At 41.1% G+C, this 24,474-nt stretch overlaps 2 protein-coding genes across 3 annotated transcripts; one reads left to right on the forward strand and one right to left on the reverse strand.

Moving 5' to 3' along the window:
- Window positions 1-1,745: 1,745 nt before the first annotated feature.
- On the reverse strand, window positions 1,746-22,674 carry plcb2 (phospholipase C, beta 2). Of its 2 annotated transcripts, none has more exons than XM_046413838.1 (32): window positions 21,037-22,674; window positions 20,708-20,785; window positions 19,976-20,044; window positions 18,150-18,290; window positions 17,689-17,768; window positions 17,519-17,572; window positions 17,357-17,432; window positions 17,012-17,112; window positions 16,386-16,546; window positions 16,145-16,291; window positions 15,897-16,054; window positions 14,808-14,890; window positions 14,546-14,630; window positions 12,642-12,855; window positions 12,458-12,540; window positions 12,260-12,356; window positions 12,039-12,123; window positions 11,782-11,906; window positions 11,356-11,507; window positions 10,657-10,821; window positions 10,438-10,537; window positions 10,149-10,253; window positions 9,873-9,937; window positions 9,617-9,707; window positions 9,040-9,492; window positions 8,667-8,850; window positions 7,940-8,081; window positions 6,581-6,645; window positions 5,965-6,024; window positions 5,719-5,776; window positions 4,212-4,295; window positions 1,746-2,345 (listed from the first exon to the last, which is right to left on the reverse strand). In XM_046413838.1, the coding sequence occupies exons 1-32, from the start codon at window positions 21,118-21,120 to the stop codon at window positions 2,175-2,177; spliced, it is 3,816 nt and encodes a 1,271-aa protein (XP_046269794.1). In that variant the 5' UTR covers window positions 21,121-22,674; the 3' UTR covers window positions 1,746-2,174. The 2 variants fall into 2 exon arrangements, with proteins under 2 accessions (XP_046269794.1, XP_046269793.1); XM_046413837.1 differs by having other exon boundaries at window positions 9,608-9,707.
- A 347-nt stretch (window positions 22,675-23,021) lies between these two features.
- On the forward strand, window positions 23,022-24,198 carry LOC124072378. Its single transcript, XM_046413789.1, has one exon. It carries the CDS (start codon window positions 23,479-23,481, stop codon window positions 24,160-24,162), a length of 684 nt encoding a protein of 227 aa, XP_046269745.1. The 5' UTR covers window positions 23,022-23,478; the 3' UTR covers window positions 24,163-24,198.
- Window positions 24,199-24,474: the final 276 nt, after the last annotated feature.

Consider the following 24,474-nt stretch of genomic DNA (forward strand, 5'->3'; position numbering starts at 1 on the left):
CCATTTCATTTCATATTCTGATGAGTAAGACCTTTTTTCTGAATTTGAACTGCTAGTTTATAAGGATTTGGCTTGATAATCCCTTTTATCCCCATTTTCACCTTCTCATACCTTTTTATTCAGTTGTATTTTACATGTTTGTTCCTGAACATGTAGGCACTGGGAATTTTTCTGGCAGTCACTATTAAATTTGCTAGCATCTGCTCCAAAGCCTGCTCTGTAATTTTGTGATCGGAAGTACTCCCCCCCCCCCCCCCATCTCTCCTATCTTCTCTTCAGTGTCAGTCTTGCCTTGTGGCAAAAGATCCTGCTCAGGCCATCCCTCTCCAGCTGGTATGAGACAGAGTTTTCTTCATCTTATGTAAGATTATCAGCCCGGTGATTCAGGGCTGACTGGTTTCACATTCTAAAGCTCACAGTTCATCTGTGTTGTGCATGAGGTGGCAGGACTCTCAGGCACAAGCTGTGTCTAACAAACACGGCTTGTCCAGATCACCCACTTTTAAATGCCAGTCATGTCATTTGATTGAGAAGAAGGGTACCAAACTGAAAAGGAAAAAGGAAAAACAGACAGACTGCTGGGGACGATGAGTCACAGAAAAGATGTGTTCATTAATAAATGTATGCATGTGTGTGTAAACACTTGAAGAAACAAGTGCCTCTCATTGAAGTAGCACATTTCCTCCTGTCTCTGTCTAAGTTTAATGCACTATAGCATTGCACAAAGTGATGTACCAACGGTTCTTTATTCACGGCCCTACTGCTGACAGAACCACTCTTGTGTTCAGTTTTATCATTAATATGTATTCATACCCATATACATACTTGTCATGAGTACGAAGAAAGACTAAACAAAATTATTCTGCTCAATTTGCACAAAATGTGCATACTTCTTGTAAAATATTGTATAGTTTTACTTCTTCAGGCCCCTGGAATTTTTTTGCAAAAGGCCAAAAGGTGCAGGAAAAATCTGTCATTGACTCTCAGACGTGCACCCTGCGATGTGTGCTTGGTTTGTATTAACGGGTGACAACCAGACGACAGGTTTGGGAGTCCAAAAATAGTACAAATTTAAACAGAATTTCTAGAAAATCAGCAAACGTGTTTCCATTCATTACTGTTGTGTGAATGTTAGAAGTTGGGATCCATCAGGATGAACAATGTGTGACAGTAATTATCCAGTCATGTGCCACATCAGATATTGTTTTTATCGATTCTTTTGCTTTTATTTTTAATGATGATTATACTTATTTTTTGAATTTCAGTTGTTTCTACTCAGGTTTTTCTAACTCAGATTAGAGCAGCATATTCATAAACAAAGGATTTGGGCCAGTTCGATCCCTAGACCAGTAGGGAGTGTGTATGAAAGAGCAGCTCCTTCCTTTCAGTTCTCTGTGGTTTTGAGCAAAGCCCAACCGTTTAGACTGTGGACATACAGGAAGGCTTTGCAAGTCTGACTGTGGGTAACTTTGCAAGTGTGGGATTCCTGATTATTACATGCAGACTGGTATCCGGCTTGAGTTCGGGTTTATTTTGTATAAGTACAACAAACAATATTACTGATCGTAGTCTGAACCTGTATTCAAGTGATGAACAGCATGACATGCTTGTGCAATGAATGACTGTATTTCTCTGTGTTTTGTGCAAACATCATGATCAAACCCAAAAAAAACATTGAGTAACACACACTGTGTGTGACAGATGGCGTCATTGTCTCGACTCGGCATGCAGACTCTGATAAGCAGTATTTTTCTTGCTACATTTATTCCCATTTTTGAACTCATTAAGAGGACAGAAAGGAGACTGTGAGCACAAAACCAAAGTAAGGCTTTTAGTGATGGCCGTTCATCTGGAAGAAATCTGTATTAGGGTATTCTTTCACTGGTCAAATGGAAGAGAAATAAAGAGTCAAATAGAAAATGAAAATCGTGTCCAAATCATCTAACTTTACAGGATATCTGTGAAAACATCATTATTGGCTTCAGAATTTCAAAAGAATTCTCTATGAATAGCACCTATAATTGAAATTTCACACAGAGCTTTTCTAATTGGATAATCATGCACTATTCCATAGTTATGCTCAAACTATAGGTTATGTAACAGCTTAAAAGAAAATATAAGAGTGGAGAAAAAGTTTCCAAAAAGTTAGGACAAGGCTACACTGAAAGACACATCTAACCCAGGAAAACATCTCCGTAGACGCCCACTCCCTCCACCCTTTTGTCTCCAGCCTGATCGACCAGTTCAGGAAAGTGGGCCCCCACACAGACATTGACGGTCTCCCTCACCTCTGCTGGCAGGGACCTCAGTTTCTGCTCATGCTCCTTCAGGGCCTCCTGATTGAGCTGCAAACACAGGGGCCAAAGATTAGTTAAAGGTTACAGGATTGTCGAAAGGACACATTGATATTTTTATACTTTCTTTTTCCCTCCAGGTGCTTATCATAATCATTGTGAAGCTCAAGCAAGGGAACTTGCTTGAACCCAGTGGCAAGAATTGATTTTAAATTAGTGTGATGACAAGCTATTTTAAGAATACTTAATAATGTGGCAATGTGCTTGTATTAAGGAAAATGACTCAGTAATCAATTGTGTTAAATACATGCATCAAAAAAATGAATGCATGTTCGGAAGAATAAATTATCATCATTTGTCCCTTAATCTATTAGCACTCAGTTGAATTCCTCCCACTGTCATTATCTCAATAACAAAACTTTGTAAGCTAATATTGCTGGTGAGACATAAAAAAACATCATCCATCTGGTGTTCCCACGTCAATTTCTAAACTATCTAACACCTCTTTTCTCAATGTCAGCTGCCAAGATTTCACCAATTCAAAGAAAAGCATTGTCATAAAAGCATTCTGATATCATTTACAGCTGTGGGAGTTTGGTCTGTAACAAACTGGATGTGTCACCTATGGACATCACGTATAATCGCTAATTGGACACACGGCTATGGTTGACATTGGATTTGTAAAACCAGGAATCTGTTGTTTGGATATATGGAGTATATTACATTATATTGCAGTACATTATGGGGAGGTAAGTCTCTATAAATGCTAATAAAAGGGACAAAAGTTTAACACCACAAAGTAAACTATATTTTAGGGCTTTTTTGGTTTTTGGTTATGGTTGGGTTAAGGGTTGGGGTTAGTCATATAGTGGTTAGGGTAAGTCTCCATGAGATATAATTAGTAGTTCCCACCACAGGAACTTTCCCAGGGGACCAAAAACTTTCTGAGGACTCCAGGAACCGAATTTACTGTGTGATAAATTCCAGGCGTCAAAGTCCTTCCTACTTGCTTGGTAAATTTGTCATCGATCTAATCTCATGCCCCTTGCAAAACACCCAGCACAGTGTGATTAGTGTTGTTTCCGACCAATGCAGCTGCGAGCCCGTGGGTGTGCCTGTCTTAAAATGAGGTGTGCTCTGGCTGATTGTTGGCATTACTGTCTTGAGGCAGCAGAAAGCAATTATGCCATTGACCGAGAAAAACCTGAAAGGAAAAACTATTCAGATAGAAAGATGCACCTACATAGGTGACTTCCCAATATTCGGAAACACTGCTTGTTACACACTAGTGATAAATGGATCTGCTCTGACATCATCTGAATCTGCCCTGACAGGCTAAGAGAGGCTGCTTTCAGCAGGCAGCAATGCCAATGCAGAAAATATTGTGGGACGTTTAATTAAAATGTACATGTCTAGAAGAACAGAGAACATTAATTAACATCCTGTCTCCATGTCAAGAGATTTAAACAATCTGCGAAGCTAAGCTGCTATGCCTCATGTGCACACTGTCTCTTTTAATGGGGAGATGCACTTTTTGTTTCTGCAGTGGGGGATTACTGCATTTATGGAATAGATTATTATTTATTTTCCTCATAAATTATGCATTATTTCATCCACCCGCAATCCACAATTAATCAATCCTTTAGCGAGGCAAGTGCTGCTGTTTAAACAGCAATGCATCAGGCACAGGCAAAGGGAATGGAGAGTTGACACTGAGTGTTTTAATTCACATTAGGTCCAAAACACACCTCTGAATACTTATGGGACATTTACAATGTAACTTTGCACTTAGCGCCTCATCTTAGTTTGTGCCCAGATTATGCACCGATTAACGAAAGGTTGCTGTACACTCCCTAAATACAAATCACTTAAATGGGGTCCTTAGTTTTTTGTGTATCCTGGTGCCAGCTGGGGTACCTGATTGGTCAGGATCTTGATATCCTCCAAAGTGGTAGCCTGTTTCTTCATCAGAGCCTCTTGCTGTGGACTGTAATCTGAAGACTACAGAACACAATACAACATGTTACTATTGAAAATCAATCTGTGGTTTGAGTCTGTATGAGACAATTTGTGTGTGTGACTGTTTGCATGTCTATAAGCTGTTCGCCTGCTCATGTTCCTCCCTGTGAGGGTATATATATATGTGTGTGTGTGTGTGTGTGTGTCTATCTGGAGAGGAATGCACCCATGGGGTGCAACCTGAGCAAGAGAATCAATACATTTAAGTCACAACAGGTTGGACTTGTCTGATTCAGTTACACAACCCTTATTGCATCCGACAATTCAATACTGATGCTGTGCTGATTAAAAAGGTGACTGTGTTATAAACAGTTGCCATAATTAATGAGCAAATGCTGATTAAGTAGATCAAAATGAGGTGCAATGCGACTCTAATGCAATGAGGGGTGAGGGTCCGAGCCTTTAACCCAGATACAACAGATCTGAATCTTGATGAGCTAACAGGGGAACAAGAGCAGAGCTCAGTGAGTCATCGACCACACGTGGATTAGCCTGCTCCCTGTAAACAGCTTCTGAGTAATGGACAAGGCTGGCCTATGCTCAGGGCCCACTGCACTTTGCTCAGTGAGTAAAAGGGTGTTTGTATATGTGGGTGGTTTGTGGGTGAATTGAGTGTGCATGTTCATACATGTGGGTGTACTTACAGTTCAGCTGTGTGTGTGTGTGTGTGTGTATTTGAAAAGCAAACGTGGGTGTATGTGTGCAGGTGCAAGAAGAAAGGCGCTGCAACATGCCTAAGGTGATATTTTTTCCCATGTTTTGTTCAAATCTTTAGACACTTGCTGTTTCTTTGTAACCATAGTTACACTGTGAAATACAATAAGTGTTGAAGAGACCAGTGGATGTTAAGACTGAGAAGGGACATTACTACTGATTTAAGTACATGTCAACATGGTAAATGCACTGATTCATATGAGTGTGTAGCTTCAGACTTCAGTCAAAATCAGGCAGGAATTCCAATATGAATTGTTCTTTCCTTTAAAGGAATTGTTTGACATTTTGGGATGTACACCTATTTGTTTTCTGGAGGAGATGTAAATAAGAAGATTGATACCACTTTTATGTTTGCCTGTTCAATATGAAGCGACAGCCAGCAGCTAGTTAGCTTAGCTTAGCATAAATACTGGAAATGGCCCTTAGGCCAAACAAACAGTGAGGTTGAGAGGCACTGATTGGCAGATTTTGTTCCGCTGGGGTCTGAGATGTTTCCAGGGTTGGTGTTTCTCCGTGTTCCTAATCTTTATGCTAAGCTAAAAGATATGAATTTGAAGTATCAATCTTCTCATTCAGCTTTCAGCAAGAAAGTGAACAAGCACATATACAGAAAAATCAAACTACTGCTTTAATTGTACATGCATGCTCAAAAGAGCTCTGCCACATTCAATGAGTTTAAAAGACTACTTACTGCACCATCAGACTGACTCGCCTCATCCAACAGCTCTGTGCTCATTGCTTTTTTCAGCCTAAGAGAAGATGATTATAAATTTCAATTAGACCTCTTGTACATAATGTTAAAATGCAACAAATTGAGCCAGACTTAATGTGTGCCATGTGCCTCCTCATATTTTTGTTCATTTTGGACAATAAGCTGTTCCTCGTGAGAGGAAAGCGAATGAATGGAAACGTATGCGGTAACTTAAAGTCAACTCACTTTGCTTTATCTGAGCATGAATGTTTTGAGAGCGTTTTCTTCTTATTTTCTTTGGTTTCGCTGCAAAACAAAGCAAAAGCAGAAAGGAAGGAAAGCCTGCTTGATTTAAAATCTAAAAATCAAAAGTGGCCCTATAAACCAACCTTTAAACAACAGATGCAGGGCTGTGTGTGTTCTGATGTGACCTTTTCAGTGAAAGGAAGGCTTAAATGCAATATTATAGTGTCTGTGTGGGAAGGTAGATGACCAGGGCTGCCTTTGCTTCCCTACCGCTGTTTAAACACCTGTTGGATAATGATTGTCCTGAGATCACCATCTGCCAGCTGGGTACTTGGGATAAGATACACACACATGCATACACAAACACACACACATGCAGGCACACACATCCAGAACACCATAAGCCAGCCAAGGACATTGGAAGACCTGCACACTGATGTGATTCATTCATTATTTGAGGTATTGTCTTTGCAAAATGTCAAATGTTTCGCCTCAGATGACACACACATACAAAGACACGGCAAAAACTCAAGGCACAGATTGGACAGGCTCACAAAGCCCTCTGCACTCTCAGCGTGTACAGCATGTCCTAAATGTGTTGTATGTGTGCTCACACCTCTCCAGGGTCCTCAGTTCACTGTCGTGTCTCTCTGTGGCCATCTCCAACAGTTTGGCCAGTCTCTATTACAATAGGAGAAGGAAGTGACACGATCACAGTCAAGAAAGCTAAAGCTAGAAAACGACACTTGAGTAACTCTAAATAACAGTGTCCAGGCTTTTCTTCTTACATGAGATTGGCTTTAAGTTTCGATAAGATTTGGCCCAAGACCTGTATTTGTGATGTTAACTTTGATCTCACACAATAGCACTTGTATAGTACGATCTGTCTAGAGTGGTGGCAATGACCTAAGTGACCTCTCAGTCTCATACAGATTCAGAGTTTATGCTAAGAGAGCCTTGAAGCACCTGGGTCTGGTATATTATCAATGGAGCATCTAAAGTGCTGGCTGCTCCCATGTGATCCAGACACACAATGCAGAGAGGTAACATTAGGTGGTCAATGAGAAATGTGAATACATCATGAACCATGGAAATGAATCTCATTTTTGGGATGAAGCGTTAAATGTAATAAAGACAGCCAAGAGGTTGGTATGAGGAGAGTGCCTGGATGAGGAGCACATCAGAACAGGTTACAATAGGATAAAGAGCACATCTTGACTTTCAGGTACAGGCTGAAAAAAATATTAATGGTAGTTGTTTTGCTACACAGAAGTATGTAACACTAAGTTATGACTTTCAATGGTGATTAAAGTATTTACATCTTTTACATAAGTAAAAAGAGCAATCCAACCATGAAAAATAGTTACTAGTCACGGTCATGTTTAAAAAGTAAAACTCCTATTCAGTATTTGACAATGGGTAGGCAACATGTTACAGCTGCTTGAGGTGGAGCAAATTTCATCTATCCATCATTCTATAATCTATAAGAATGCATTAAACTTTGTAGATGATATGATTTGTATGCAAATCTTACATTGGAAATGAACCATTAAAAATAGCTGGCTATTCAGCAACATCCTGAGGAGTGGTGGACACAAATTATGAACTCAAAACTGACATGTCATCACCTGTTTAATTTGATAAAAAGAACTTGTTAGCTAACAATTTTAGTTGTTCACATCAAGCGCTCGTTGCTCTACCTAAAACGAAAACAATTATCTGATAGATGCTAAAATGGTCTTTATGACTGAGGGGACCTGAATTGAAAAGAGTAAATAATTCTCTCTACGTTTGTCACAACAAGTGACAGCTTTCACATTGAGGATACTCATTTGACTCCTTGTTAGTGCATCATGATCTACAGTACTTTAGTAAATGTACTGAGTAACTTTCCACCACAATCTTTAAATGGGAAACAAAAGTTTAAATGAGCCAACCTTTAGTGAAGTTAAACATAAACCTGTGTCATACTAACCTCTGTAGCACACTGCTCTTTCTTCTTCCTCAGCTGATCACACTGTTCCTTCCACAAAGCCTGCAGCTCAACCTGCATTTTTTCCTTCTCATCCCGCACCCTGTCCATCTTCACGCCAGAGTTGGAGGTGTTTCCTTCTCCCCTGAAGGAAATATAACACAACACAACATAACAAGACATATTCAAGGGGAATAGAGTTTATCAACTTACAGATACTACCCCCTGAGAATAGAAACAAATGTACATCTGGGTGGTTTCTCGAAAGCCTATACAGCAGTGCTCATTTGGCCTTGAATAACACATGATTTGTCCTGAAAGTGTAGTGTGCATTAGAGGCACCACAACACATATTCATTTGGTTGTTCTCTTCATCATCTAATATTCTGCTTCAGCTTGAAAAACACATTAGCTGAGAAATATTCTCTGTGCTTCTAAATCTAATCTCATTAGTGACACTGACCAAAACAACAGCTTCATTAGTGGGTCAACATTAATATGCCGTAGAATTCATGGCTACTTTGTAGGAAACAGAACGGTCCTTGTTGAATCACTAAACATAAACAATTAGACAGATGGATCTCACTATTCTGAAATTATAACATGCCACCCCTCCTCTGCCAACACTATCTAACCAGCTTTTGTCAAGCATTTTTTTCACCTTCCATATTTCAGCTAAAAACTGACTTAGAAAGGCAATGTGACAACAAATGGGAAAGAAAATAAATACTCTGTTTTCTTCAGTGATGCCTTCTTCTTGATGGCCTTGAAGGAGTCAGAGTATTTCTGAATCAGATCCTCTGTTTTTTTCTGATACTTCTTTTCAGTCCCCTTCAGCTCTTTCTCCTGTCGCTTGACGACCTTCAGATAGTTCTTGTGCTGTGTCAGTTCTCCAGTAGCCACAGTCGAAGGCTCTGCAGAAACACACACGGCTTTGTTATTAGAATTCCTCTTGTGGACATGCATTTAGAACAAAGTAAACTCATCTACTTGACAGAAAAGATCAAGTTAGTCTGTATTTTCCCTCTCAGAGATCAAGGATAGAGTGTACTGACAAAAGGGAAACTGTGATAAGTGCAGCACATGGAGCACTTCAGTGTAACCTTCACTGCACGTCGGTAGCTGAGATGAGTCAGCGTCTGCTGCACTTGTTGGACAGGGCACAGCTGCAACGGCAGGCTCTTCAGCAGCACTGGCAGCATCTGTGCCTGGTATATCATCTGAGGCAGGCTCATGGTTTGCGTTGGAGTCATTCACTTCCTCCTCTTTGCTTATAGGAGCTGTCTCTGGCTCTAGAACAGCTTCCTGCTCAGGGGTTGCCTCTTCAGGTGGAGGAATGGCTTCAGGAAGGGGCTCAGGTGTGGTGTTTCCTCCATCCCGGGATGGATCGCCAGCAGGAGTGTCATCAGGAGTTTGAGAAGGTTCTGCTTCAGGTTGTGGGATGTCTGACTCGTTTTCAGCCTCTTCTTTAGTTTCCTCTACAGTTGCTTCTGGTGGAGACAGGGAAGTTTCATCTGTGGTTTCAACAAGTGGTGTAGGTTCAAATGTGGCCTTTTCTGGGGAAAGTGCAAAGTTCAGCTTTTTAATTCAGCACAAAAGACCCACTACAAAAGTCATGTTAAAGCTCAGTATGTTTCCAAAATAAGATCTGAACAGTGTTATCTTCACTACCTTCAGTACCTGCAGCAGGAGCTTCAATTTCCCTAGCTTTGTCCGTGAGACTTTGGGCCACGAGAGGCAACTCATAGGGAGATATGTAGTCAGAGGATGACTGCATGGGCAAATAAACGACAGGAACATCACAATTTAGCAAAGCTGATAGTTTCCAGGAAGCTAATTAGTGCTGTTAAGGGTTTAGGGAGAGTTGGGGGGCATTACTACTATGTGAACTTTAGTAGATGGTGAGTTAGGTTTTGTCGTAGCATCCTTTTGTTACCTCCTTCGGGGTCTTTGTGGTCTTCTCTGTGCCCTTTGTTGGGTTAAATAAAGCATCTGTGAAATCTGAGGGAGAATTGCATGTGTCAGTGCAAAGATAACTAATACCTAAACCAAACAGGAATGTGTGTAAGAACAATTAAATGCTATCAAGCACAACACATCCACACTAAATCATGTTGTCCCTGACTGTTGCAAAGCATGCATTCTAATGTAGCAGAGAGTTTGTTTGTTTTTTTGTTTGTTTGTTTTTTCATGAAAGTGAAAAGCCAAACACCTGCAAAGGCGGCAGGGATGTAGTCCTTGACCTCAATGTATGCAAAGATAGCAGGCATAGTGAGCGGCATGTTGCTCTCACTGCGCAGGCAGATGTGGTGGAAACCTGCAGGGCATTAAACAAACTTTGGTGAAAACAAGGCAGCTGCTCCTCTGATCCAGAAGCTGACTAAAACACATTAGCAAACATTCTGTGGTCTTGGATGACTCAGTGATGTTTAAAATATGTAGATTAGATGAAGTATGAAGTGTTTGAAGGTCATGAAGTGCTTTTTCTCAGTTACACTGACCTGATTGGATGGCATCAATTGGGATGATCCTGTGTCCCAAGAATTTACCATTCTCTTCATGGACTACAATTCTTAGAGAGGCCATTTCTGGGAGCAGGATCTATCCATCATAACAACAACAAATATATTAGGACCGACAGCAGCGGCAGCACAGGGCTATAATGGCTGAGCTCATGCAAACACATGCACATTTGTACATATTCATCTATTGACACACACCTTCTCAAAAACAAAAGGCTCCTCATTCCACACTGGGTTAATGGCATTGGGTGTGGGGGACCACTTGGTGCGATATTTCTTCTTGGGGTCTCCTGGCAGCCCAATCACCTCCACCTCAACTCCTGTTTTCACGTTCTTGTCAGAAAGAAACTGGCCCGAATAGATCTGGTGACACAGGGGAATAGGACTTGAAGACATATGTGTTTGTAATAGTCAACAGTATGGATGTGTCCTTTTGTGTCAACCCATTCTCAGGACACGGTGGATATATAAATTGAGCTCAGGCTTTCATTCATGCAGTCTGCAGAATACCAGGAACAGTGTATCACTCTCAGCATGAGGCTAGTATTATTGAGGCCTCAGCAACTAAACTAGAAGGAACATGGCTACACACACATGCACACACAAATTGAAAGCTATTGAGGCTAATTTATTGCCCAATTTAGAAGAGCTAGAAAAATAGCTGTCATCTGTACTCTGTAACTCGCTTTGTTTGTGCATCAGTTTCGCTACAATGTAACACAATAAATGAGGCAGCATTACTGTTTAAAAAGGTTTACATGGACTTTTAAAGTCATTTATTTCACCTTCTTAAATTGTTTTGTTTTTGTATTTTCTTGCACAGAGACTATGACCACCATGACAAACACATCACAGTCAAGTGAGTGAACCATCATAATAACAAGGCTGTAAACCTGCCTTTATGGTCAATGTGCTTGCCACCACGGTGTCAATCCTGTCACAGAAAGGGTCGAACTTCTTGTCACTGCGACGCAGAACATCATGCTTGAGCAGGTAGCCAGTTTTGCCGTTAAATTCAAACAAAGCCATGTTCAGCTGCATGGGGAAATCTGAAAATAAACGCAGATAGACCCATTCACGCCCTCCCTCTGTTCAGCATGAGGAAGAACAGTGAGCACAGCAGAGGCCTATGCACCACAGAGAGGTACAACACTGACCTGCTGTGGCGAAAAACAGAAGCTCAGGTTTAAAAATATAACACAGCAGCAACATTTCCCAAAATGTCATTAAAAAAACTGTGAGTGCTTGCAACCCCTCATGTAGTGCAACACATTTATGACATTTTAAGTGTATTGTATCATGGCCTTGTGTGTCCATTTCTACCCATAGTTTGGTAGTTGAGCGCCACCATCTGGCAGCCTACGTTCCAAAAAGGCTGGGGGCTGTAGTTGGATGAGTCCATTCTTGTTCCTTTTGGGTAAATCCTGCTCATCTGCCTCTTATTGTATCTGAGAAAGATGAGTTAGGAAGCACAGTTTCATATCTCTATTTGTGTATGTGAAACTCGAGTCTATTTTGGTCTGATCGCATGTCATTTTTAATCAGACCATGACAACATCTGCAGAAGTCTCAAAGGATACTCGACAAATTCAACAGCAGTCTTAGCAATCATTGTCTCCCCTTTGGTCTCCACAAAAGATGAGATGACATAACTCTTGTTTTTCTCTGTAAAGGAAGAATGAGAGGGGAAATTGCACAACACACACTAACTTTGATTTGTTTAACTATGATTTTCATGAGTATATGTCGTAAAAATATGTCTATTTTGTCGGAGTCTTGGGTTAAATTTATGAAGACATACTTCTGGCATTGTCAAAAGAGATGAATTTGTTGGGCTGGATGTAGTTGACCAGGGATGACATTGCCTCATACGCTGTTACTTCTTGTCCAGCTGTGCCCTGTGGGGGATTGGCAGAATGTTAAATGATGTTTGAACTGCATTGAACTGAACATGGATGATGTGAAACAATAAAACTGTCATCACAACTGCATACTCTACCTCATCTGATGTCTTCATTTTCTCCTCGTCCTGTTCTTCCGTGTCCTCTTGCTCCTCAATTTCCTCCACAGCTGCATCCCCCTCTGGATAAACATGTAAACATTATGCATGAGACACCTGTAAATAACTAAACAGGCTTGTTTTTAAATGTAATCTCATTTGGCTCAGGGTTCATCTTGTCCACCTTGGTTCTCCTGGGGGATGGGGGCTGGGCTGGCAGGATCCTGGGAAGTGGCATTTGAATCCTGGGTTGTTGTAGCTGTGGTTGTGGTCTGGTCAGTGACTGCTGGGCTTACTTTCTTAGTCTGGGTGGGGTTTTCATGGCTGCCCTTCTTGTTCTTGATGAGGATCTTGCCCAAGAGCTCAGATGGGCTGGGGATCTGCTGGCCGGGCTTCAGCTGGATGTTATGCAGAGGTGGAAGAAGTACTCACATCTTGCACTTAAGTAAATGTAAATTACACACAAACTTCATGCTCATGCAAATAATAATAATAATAACCATAATATATAACAATGCAATATTAATAAAAAATTACTGTATTTATGAATCATAATTAGCAATGCATTACTTTAATTATGAAGCTAGCAAAGGTGTTTTAACTGATTTATATTGTTTATTTGCTGGGTACTGTGGGAATTTCCCTTGAGGATCAATAAAGTTTTATCTTAATCTAAGAAGTTGGTAGAATGTGTAGAAATATAAAATAGACATAAAAGGAAATACTCAAGTATAGTAAAACCAGCTCAAAATGATCATAATACGTAAGTATTGCACTTGAAGAAACATACTTAAATTCTTAAATTCTATCACTTATGAGATAAACAATAAAAAAATAACCTGGGGTAAACTGACAAAAAATGTTTAGACCTGTAGCTTTAGAAGCATTGAAGCTTTTATTGTACAATAAAATTGGGCGTACTATCCCTGAATGGTGCATAAAAGATTAAAACACATACACAAAATAGCATCATGCAACTCTCAGCACAAAACCAATATAAATAAGTAGATAATTAAATAAATTTAAAAAAGTGCCACAGTAGTTATTGTACAGAGTAAAATTGCACAAGAATGTTATTGCAAAATTGTGAGAGTTGCCCAAGGACTGTTCTCACTATGCATGTTTGAGCCAATTAAGATTGCACATGGCTGTGGGAAAGGAACAGCAGTATGAGTCAGCACATGAAAAAACAAACAAAAAGGCAATGAACTGAAGAACAAAGAGCTTCTGCGCTTATGAGCGCCACCATCTTGAAAGCTGTCCGTTCCAAGTTCCAAGGTCTTACCTTAGGACTGGAAACTGCTAATCTAGTATTGTCTTAAAATATCCAAGCTCACCAATTAACATGTAAAATATTTGTTGAATTGTTGAATGAAACCAAAGGAAACCAAAAATTACATTTTAAGGGGTTTATGCACTGCATGATTTTTTTCCTGGTGTCTTCACTGGTCGAATGGCAACCTACAGCAAGATTGCAGAAATTCCCTGTTCCCAGACAAGTATAGTCAGATGAAAAACAAAAAATTTTAAAAACTGCCTCATTTAATCTGTACAGATTTTATGCAAATTAAATAAACAAGATGTTTATGATACTTTTTGCACAAAGCCAAGCTAGCAATTTCACCTGTTTCCAGTCTTTTTGTTAAGCTAAGCTATCCAAAAGCTAGCTTTAGCTTTATGTTTACAGAACTGACATGAGATGAAGTTGTAGAACATCAAAAAGCCTAATTTCCTAATCAAAAACTTTGTGGGATACTGGGATAATTTTGAATCAGGACTTCAGAGATCATAATTCTGGCTGTGGCACTGACATTATTTGAGAATGTTAAACATGACCTCTCTTTGCTTCAGGAATACAAACACACAAACATCCCTCTATAGAACACACACACACACACACCATAGCTGAGAGGAGGGGAACACCCTGGCTGATGATATGAATCACTTGGATGGCTAGAGGCGCCTGTGAGGGTCATGTCTAGCAGCGATAAGAAAGAGGCCAAACATGAAGCTTGAACTTTGTCATCGGCTCCAGTATATTATACTCTATTATTTTGACAGTGAGCTGTGAGGCTGCAGTGTACTCACAGGGTATTTGTCCAGTGGCTCTGTCAGCAGGGCATCACCAAATATGGTTTTGCAGTAGTTTGCCATCTTCTCCTGCTGTTTCACCCTGTAATAAAGCAGAGTCACACCTGTTACAGACTGCTGCTTCTGCCAGAATGAAATGTTCAGTTACATCATCAGTATGTCCCAACAATATTCCACTTGGGATAATGTCATCAGAGCAATATTACAGTGTGTTAATAACATTACATGGCATGAGGTCATGGAAAAGCTCAGGTCTTACGAGTCAACATGGTTCTCAAATGAGAGGATAACAGGATACTGTGAGGTCTTGAAGGCACTCTCAGCAATGGCCTCAATCACATCCTGTCAAAACAATGAAACAGCCATTTTTGTTTTCCATGCATTTAAATAGACTTTTATTTGACCAAGGACTGTAAAATTAAGACTGATGAGAAACAAATGGCAAGAGAGAAAAAGAAAACCAAAATAACCTGATGACACAGTGGCAAACAACGAAAATAGATTAAAATCATAAAGAAGTATGAGACCAGCAGGCAGAGCCAATCATCACTATTCCTCCAAAGCACAAAGAGACACAACATGACAAACTGCAGGACTATTGCTTATATGCACAGGCCCAGAAGGCAGTTCCAAACTTATCACATCTGGAAGCTGACAGTAAACTGAACTGAGCTGTTGTGTCCAGGCCCTGGGGTCTGCCCTTAAATGGAAGTGTTGAGTGTGAGAGGATGAAGAGGGTGCTTGTCTGTGTGTATATGTGTGTGTGTGTTAGAGCATTACTGTGCACTTTTAAGTATTCACACTCTTTTGCTCTGCAACGTGCATAACTTGCACCCACGCATGAATCAAAGGCAATCAGTGTAATGTATAGGCTTATCCTGACATATTGCTTCACTCTTTGGTAAGCATGAACAGTTTCTGGCATGCGCATACATGAAGATGTCATATTGAAACAATGAAAACCATGCTCACAGACAGCTGTGGCGTGATCATTTACTATAAAGAGTCCAAGATTTATGACAGACAACAACAAGGAAATATTCACCAGAAGTGGGTCGGGCTTACATCAAATCATCTGTACTGCTTCATTTTCTAGGTTTTATTGTTTTTGACTGCCATTTATACTGATAACAGGTATAAAAGTAAATATAGCTGCCCACAAAGTATACAGCAACAATCATAACATATTTTTTTTAATCATGTACCTAATTTAATGAAATGATAAGAACATTTTGTACAGTCTTCAATTTTTAAAAAAAAATAAAAAAAGTTTAAAAAAATGAAAGTTAAATTAAAATTAAACAATCTGAATAATGTCTTTGCCCCAAATGACTGTACGTGTAACCACCTTGTAAAGGATCTCAGTTGTCATGGTGAAGCCGTGAGTAATGATGGGCTCTTCATCTGGAGGTTTGCCCTTCCAGCAGTCCAGCTCCAGACAACGGCAGCCGGACAGCAGGCACTGACGGTACATTTCCGGAGAGGACACACCTGAGAACTGACCAGCTGCAGGGTGACAGGCAGAAAGACAAAATATTCCTGATAAATGATCCTCAAATGGAATTTATGAGTTAAAACGCAAGCAACGTATGGGACCTGTTAGGTATGTGTTGTGGGAGGACTTGACGAAGTAGTGGGGCAAGGGTTGGGTCATGTCCTGACACTTGGCCAACCTGTCCTGCATGACAACTGATGTCTCCGGCCCCATCAGATAATTTAAGAGACCTTCTGGAGAAATCAGACCTGCAGATGAACAAGGGGGGCACACTGAAGATTTCGAAACAAAAGTGCAAAAGTATTATCCAGCCTGTGCGTCCTCCACATGACAACATCTCACCTCTGTTTGTATTAGAGGAGCAGGGTTCGTATTTGTCAATCAGAGCCTTGATCTGGTCCTGCCGCAGACGTGGAAACAGCTCCTCATTGAGCCTAGAGTCCCTCTGTTTCTCGTTGAGGAACTTGGTGAAATTCTCCTTCGTCATGGTGGGTTTGTTGGAGCTGGAAGACACAGCGAGGCGTGACAACCATATCAGTTCTGAACATAATGTTGATCCTGTCTATCACAACCTGACTAGCTACCTGACACCTGAGCCCGTGTCAGGTAGCTAATGCACAAATTGGAGTTTCTGGCTTTGTGCTACCAAATTAGAATATGTAAAAGAGCACATTTCAGGCTTCATACCTACCAGATACAAGATCAGATTTAGATGCAGAAGAAAGGGTTTATAATAAAGGGCAAAAAAATGATGAGAAAGTCAAACACCATTTAAGAATTTTTTTGAACTGAAAATTTATGGAAATCTGAAAAAGATAAATGACACAATATGGAGTATAAGAATAAAAAGTGTATAATGTATTGGGAGAAAAAACTAAAAAGAAAACTTAAAGATATAAAGTGATAAATTGAGGATTATTCAACAATATCAGAAAATAATCAGTGAAGCACAGGAAAGGCAGACTCACTAAGAAGTGAAGATCTCAAGGATCTCAGGCCGAGGACAGAGATTTGCCAGAAAGACCTTGAAGGCTGCCTCAGTGAAGACATCAGGCTTCATGCTTTCATACTGAAATGTAAAAACATGAAGCACTTTTGTAAAATTATCAAAAAACTATTTGCTACTGCAAAACCAAACTTTTGACCTAATTTTACTGTATTTATGCAGGAGTCCGGGTACTTCATTCTAAACTGAAAGTACAGTCAAGAACCACAACAAATAACAGGACATTATGGGGGTAGGTGGCAAAAACTGCAGCGACAAGCTTTGAAGGACAGATGAAAACTTCACCAAAATGTTCGTATTTTCGGACCTTTCCTTTAGGGAGGTGTGCTGATGCCAAGGCGCTTTCCACCCTCTTCTTATCAGCAGGGAACATTTTGTAAATGCTGAGGAAACACACGATGATACATTGAATAGGAAATATGACAATCTACTGTACAAATTAATGACTGTGTGTCATCCTGCAACCTACTGTTTCACTGGGATTTTGCCGTCCTTGTTGGTGTGAAGAGAAATGCGGACATATCTGAGATTTAACACAAAAGTTTGTAATAAAATACTGTATTACACATAGGGAAATTAAATGATTTTGCATTCACTCTGCAACAAAACAGTAAGGTCTGTCAGATGACGGTCACTTACAATTTCTCCAGGAAGACTTGTCTGCACGCATTGTTTCTTGCAGCGTTATAGGCAATTGCAAGAATGTCACTCGCCCAGTTCTGATGTGTGTTTAATTCCAAATACAAACAGGGATATTACTTCAATGTCAGCATGAACTGTCATTAGTGTCATTAGAGTGTCTAAAACCATTATGAAAGATTTTTAATGGCCACAAACTCACCACTAGAGGGCATTAGTATAACAGTGCCTCCGGAAATGAGAGCAGTAAGTCTGATCAAAGTACAGCTGTGATTTCAATACAGTTAATTAAATCCGGATATTGGAGTCATAACGTGCAATAAAGACTAAAAGGCAGAGAGAGGCACCTTATGGGAAGGAAGCAAAGGCTCACTGCAAAATTGCTAATGGCCTGTAACTGTGTTTGAACAATCAAAGAGTATCAGTAACACACATAATCAGTTTATGCAGTGACTTATTACCTGGGTCACTTTCTCCTTTGAGGCAAAGAAGTTATGATAGGTCAGATTCACCATATCTGGACCTGAGACAATGGTCAGAGTTTTGGCGAGATGGTTGCTTTCTGGAAAGTCCAAGTTGAACACGTTGCGAACCTTGGGGTGCTGTGAAAGGCAAGAGAGAGAATATATGTTTCGTAGGCAGTTCGATCTCACTGGTTCAAAATATATGGTCCCATTTTCAACCACTCTGAGTGATTTATTTTTTCATTTCACCCTCCATTTGCTTAAAGAATGTGAACCATGTCTGCAGCACTTGCTCTCTGGAAGCTTGTTTAACACAGGCAAATTGGTTGACCCTGACATGCAAACATATGCACAGAGCTGTGTCAGAAAATGTGTTTTAGATTACTTTGGGATTACTTTAAAATTAAAACATTGAAAATACTGCACCTTACACTAAAAAGGCCATAAAAATTTAAACATAAACTTTCTTAAAAATAAAGTTACTTTGAGACACAACAGAACATATTTAGCTTATTCAAGTTTCATAATTATATAATTATCCATCCATCCATCCATTTTCTATACCGCTTATCCATCAGGGTCGCGGGGGAGCTGGAGCCTATCCCAGCTGACTACGGGTGAGAGGCAGGGTACACCCTGGACTGGTCGCCAGTCAATCGCAGGGCCAACACACAAAGACAGACAACCACACACTCTCACATTCACACCTAGGGGCAATTTAGAGTAGCCAATTAATGTGCATGTTTTTGGTATTGTGGGAGGAAGCCGGAGAACCCGGAGAAAACCCACGCAGGCACAGGGAGAACATGCAAACTTCACACAGAAGGGCCCAGACCGGGATTCGAACCTGGAACCCTCTTGCTATGAGGCGACAGTGCTAACCACTGCACCACCGTGCCGCCCATTATATAATTATTGTATTTAAAAATGTAATGAAAAATGTAATTATGTAATCCCCAACACTGCAAGTATAATCTAGTTACACATTTGTTCTCAAATGTTAACAGTTTACAAACAGAGTTTGTGTGTGTGTGTGTGTGTGTGTGTGTGTGTGTGTGTGTGTGAAACTCTTGTGGAAAGCCTTCCCAGAAGAGTGAAATCTGCTGTAGCTGCAAAGCTGTCTGGTCCTTGTTGCTGTAATGGTCAGGTACCCCAATACTATATACTGTATGTTCATATAGAAAGCAAAATGAGCTGCAAGAGGACCAGTGTTTCAGCTACTGTCTTCCTATAACTGCTACTTCACTCTACAATCAATCATGTCTATGCTTCTTTCAGATATTCGGAGGTAAGGTCAACACTGGACCCACTTTCCCAAAGCTCCTCAGGGGCTAGAGAGGAAGATGTGCTTCCACCCCAGCTAGGATGATGCAGAGCTCTGTGCTCTCCCTGATGGGACTAGATTTCAGATTTCAACTGTGAACTCTCAGTGAGCGATGACGATGGCTGCATACTGCAACTCTCTGCGGAGGCAAGCGAGGACGCAGGAAAAAAAGCAACTTACAACCGTCAGATTTCAACTCACACAGACAAACAGACAAGCTCACTCACAGAAATCTCAGCTCATGACTCAGTGTGTGTGTGTGTGTGTAGGTTTGTCTGTGTATGTATGCATCTATGTGTTTCTGTACTGGGACAATACCCTGGGTACATGTGTCCACTGCCATTTTTGCAATGCAAATATGGCCCTCATATTAATGGGCAAAGACTAAGGGCTTGACACCCTATTTGCATCCCAGTAGAGATACTTGTATAACGAAACACACCACCTTAGCTTAATTGAGAGAGCAGGTCGGTACATTAAATAAAGATACTGTACTCACTTTTGGAAGTTTTGCATATCTTCCCGTTCTGGTATCTCTGATTGTAGCAACATCCAGGAACGTTGTCTCCTAGAAACAAGAAGCAAAGAATCATCTCCAATACTGAATTCAACATGTAGGCGCCAGTCCAAATATGGATTCAGATACAAGTCATCCTTTGGCAAAGTGCAAAAACTACGGGATTTACTACGTTTGACTGTAATGTCTTCAAACATGTGGTAAACTGTGAAGGAAACTTCACGTGAACACAACGATATGACACCAGACACATTAGAAACACATCTGATGTAGGCTCCACTGGTTGTGGTGAAAACCAGAGGGTGTCTCAGTGAGACACCAGGAGAGACAGCAGCAAAGACAGATAGTCTTCTCCATGGAGTGCATCGCGGTTCAGCTGCACAGTGCAGCAGGATGGTGAGCCCACATCAGCACCAATCAATAATCTCCACAAGCTGCTGGGACCGGAAGGTGCAATGCAACTCATAGCGATCCCACAGCTTTGGCAGATCTTGATCACATGCACATTACACACACACACACACACACACACACACACACTGGATGTGAGTCATTCAAACATGACTACCTCGATGTGATATATCTCTTAATCTGTTTTTGTCTAATGCACAAAAAGCCATTTTATTTCTCTCAGCCACTCAACACCATCTCCTACACCTGTGACTTATTGTTCAATGCATTTTCTTTTTTTTCCACACTCTAGATATTGATGACCTTGTTTTGGTTTATCCAGTAGACGTAAAAACCTTTCGGATCCATCTTCATGGTGACAGGAGCGGTCTTTGTGGAGTCCTTGACAGAGATGCATACATTTTAGACAGTCATTGAGTTTGAACAGAGTTTAAAAAGAGCTGTTTTACGATGATATGTTGGTGGTAAATTAGGTAATTTACCTTGTAGGACTATTTTAAGTTTAGTAATTGAGCATCAGTGATTGAAGTTACTACAGTGGGATTCAAAGGGACTCACAATGTTGCTCTACAGTCAATGTGATGTAAAAATTCACTGTTATAGCTGTAGATTTTCTTGAAATACTCACTCACCTCTGACCACTTGGTAAATCTTTCTCCTTTGACCAGATAGTCTTTGACCTCTGGAGCCTCAAGAAAGTGCCTTTTCTTATTCATGTTGTCTTCCTGGAGTGTTTTGTTTGTTTAATGCTATACCTGAAATATATCCACAATCTGCTTGTACCCCATTGTCGTAACCTCTGACTAACTCATCCGTCCATCTGTTTTCAAAAGATACACTAAAATGGAGTTTATTGCATAGACCCTGGCTATGCTCAGGACACTCCCTGAGAAATATGCATTGCAAATGAAGGTGACAAAAAAACAAAACAAGTAACTTGAGTAATGGTGAAAGTGCTGACAAGGGACAGGGAATGAATAATTATTCCTCTATAGCTTCTGAGTCACATATTAAAACAATTGTAATTTTACCCAGGGTTTGTTACTATTTCACCATAAAGGCATCACAACTTCCTGTTGTTTTTGGTCCCTGCCCCTCAGACACCCTGAGTCTGCCACTGTTAAAGAGCAGCTTAACAAACACAGTGCCTCCCTTACTTCACATACATCACTCTGAAAAGTTTTATATCTAACTGCTTTCTACTCTCTTTCTATTTGAGAGAGATAAGTGAGAAAATGTTTTCCTTGTAGTCTGGGTGAAATGACACTTTAATAAATGCTTTTCACAGTTGCTTTTCACACAGTGATTTTGAATTGTCAGTTCAGAATATTGATTTTTGCTGCAACATAAAACATGTAATGCAGACCAAGGGCTGGCTGCTTATTGTACATTAGTTTACCTTGACAGAAAATCACAAATCATTTACTCATCATCTTGATGTATTATAAGAGTGTGCCACAACCACCTGTCCAGGGTCTTGGTGTGGCACCACTTACTGCTCGAGGGAGGACTATTGTTTTCAACAAAAGATTCAAGGTCATTTGGATATCATTCAAATAAACCTTTAAACCACGCAATATCTAATGCAAACACTCTGCCAGTCAGGCACCAGAGGGGAGACATTTGATAAACAACCACCAGCTCAGTTTATTTAGGGTTTGGGATTTTTTTTTTCTGTTATTTCTTTCGTTTTTTTTTATGAATATATCATAATGGGTGGTGGTGTGTGTTGGGTTAATGCACATTAACCCATCGTACCACAACTCGCATCACGATCTTCCTTCCGGTCTCCATGTCATAAAAGACAAAAGATAACAAAAACAATAAACCTTCCTATGAACAGATGAATGTAGATGTATGTGAGCATGTAGGGGACACGACTTGTCTCAGCTGTCTCATGTAAATATCATTTACTACTGCTGTATTCTGATAGCCAAAGCAGCAGGATGGGCTGCACAGTTGAAACCTTTAGCTCCGTGACAGCAAACAATATACTTCACTTTATCCTGTGTATGGATGTCACAACACAGTCGTGCTCATTATACTTTTACTTTACTACCGGAAACTCGAACACCACATGTAATCATTGATGACTTATTTTCAGATGGTTGAATGTTCGAAGCAAGAATGTAGTGTGAAATCAACTGGAAATAGTTTTATTTTAAAGTTGACATACTAAATGCTTGACCCGTGAGCGGTGAGATGTCGTTGCCTCTTTACCTTCTCTTGCCCATTGTACCGAAATGAGGTCAAAACTGATCCAAAGTAAAGCGCATATATGATGATGATGCTCAAAGGCTTTTCAGTGGATTGGATAAGTATTACATAATTCAGAATTTTCCGTCAAATTTCATCAATTACCGCTTTGTTGGCTCATCGCATACATCTATCATGCGTGCTTTCCACTTGGGTGCGCGCAGTGTAACGTAAACACTCTGCAGCGTCACTGCAAAGTGTTTAGTCAAGTTCATCCCCGCTGCAATATCCTGCTCTCCATGCGCGGCACAAGCATCCTGATGTGGAGGAGATATGGGGGGTTTTTTTTCCCTTTTTTTTTTGGTTTCTTCTCGGGCTGCTGCACAGCTGCTGCTTCTTTAAGAGCCACCGCCCGCCCCCTCTCCTGTATTTTTAGCTGAGCCAGCCACTTCATTTGCTGGATGAGACAGACAATTGTGTACCGTATGATCTCACTTAATCGTTTTAATAAATAAAAACTCATCCTGCGGATTCGCCGTGGGCCTACAGCCAGCTGTTCCCTGGAAATGTGTACTGGATAGACATTTGTCCCGCCGCTGTCGGATGCTGAAACGCGCAATCAGCCTGTGGATGCTTGATGCCCATTATGAAACGCAATGCTGCACTGGATACCGAATATTAGGCGCAGCGCTTCTGAGATCAAATGAATTACAAGAGATCAGTTTAGCAGCAAAATACTCCTGTGGTGCGGACGGTTCAAGGTGGTCCAGCATCTTTCTCCTCAGCCCTCTGCTTCCCGTCTTCTCTTGGACTGTGGATAACAAGAAGGCTTCAAGACGGAGGGGGTGGTGGAGCATCGAGGAAAAAACAGGGGCAATATGAGAGAGCGGGACTTCATGCCCAATATGGAGAGGGGCAAACCTGCCACTTATACGGGGGACAAAAAGGCTAAGATGGCTGCTAAGACTAACAAGAAGTGGGTGAGACTAGCCACTGTTTTTGCATATGTATTGTCCGTGTCCTTAGCAGCCATTATCCTGGCAATTTACTACAGCCTGATCTGGAAACCAACCAGTGCATCCTCTTCTGTGGGGAAGCCTGGAGTGCCCGGGGAGGTCACCCCCACCGCAAACATCTCAACTAATATTTCCATGAGCACCAACGTAACAGAATGGAACTCTACACAAACAGGGCTGCTATCTGTCAACCAGACCAGGCAGGACACGACCCCGCACAGTCAGGCGTCTCAGTGGTATGACAGAGCCGACAATGTGTCCGTCTCAGCGCGCGGTGCCGGAGCAGAAATTGCGCACTCACAGCAGGAGGAAGGACTCTACGCATCTTCCCACGGTTACACAAGCGAGCAGAGATCGGACACTTTGGGTAGGCAGACACACGCGTCTCAACCCCAAGTGAAGCAATACATCCCGTCAAGCACCACAGAGTCTGCAGAGTCTGGCGGGGACGAAGGGGCGACTGACAACCGCGATCAGGCGGCTACAGATGCTGCTGCTGTTCCTCCGATCCCTGCGACGAGCAGAACCGGCCTAAGAGGGGACTGATGGGGGCCTCATCCCCACCGTCAGCCCCCCCCCCCCCCCCCCCCCCACACACACACACACACACACGCACACATAAACTGACCCAAGATGGAGTGTTTTACAGACTCAAAGCCGCAGGTCGGATAACACACAGGTCTTCTTCTTTGAGCTCATTTTGCAGAGCTTCTTATGGATGCTGATCTGCACATATAACTGATATCTTGCTCTGAACCCTCATGCCTAAGAAAAGAGGAGACCTCGCTTCATGTTCAACACTGTTTCCCCTTCAACAACAGCAACTATGCTTTTTCCTGTTCCGTTTGTTTTAGGTCA

Source organism: Scatophagus argus, chromosome 15 (genome assembly GCF_020382885.2).
Source record: "Scatophagus argus isolate fScaArg1 chromosome 15, fScaArg1.pri, whole genome shotgun sequence".
In the NCBI taxonomy this organism is placed as follows: domain Eukaryota; kingdom Metazoa; phylum Chordata; class Actinopteri; family Scatophagidae; genus Scatophagus; species Scatophagus argus.

Bases quoted from the DNA above. Each gene is read 5' to 3' on its own strand.
- LOC124072378 (XM_046413789.1), top strand. From the start codon at position 23,479: ATGAGAGAGCGGGACTTCATGCCCAATATGGAGAGGGGCAAACCTGCC.
- plcb2 (XM_046413837.1), bottom strand. From the start codon at position 21,120: ATGAATAAGAAAAGGCACTTTCTTGAGGCTCCAGAGGTCAAAGACTAT. The intron at 10,254-10,437 runs GTCAGTGTAACT...AATGCCCTGCAG, and splicing joins AATTGATGCCATCCAATCAG to GTTTCCACCACATCTGCCTG. The intron at 2,346-4,211 runs GTACCCCAGCTG...CTGTGTTTGCAG, and splicing joins TCAAGATCCTGACCAATCAG to CTCAATCAGGAGGCCCTGAA.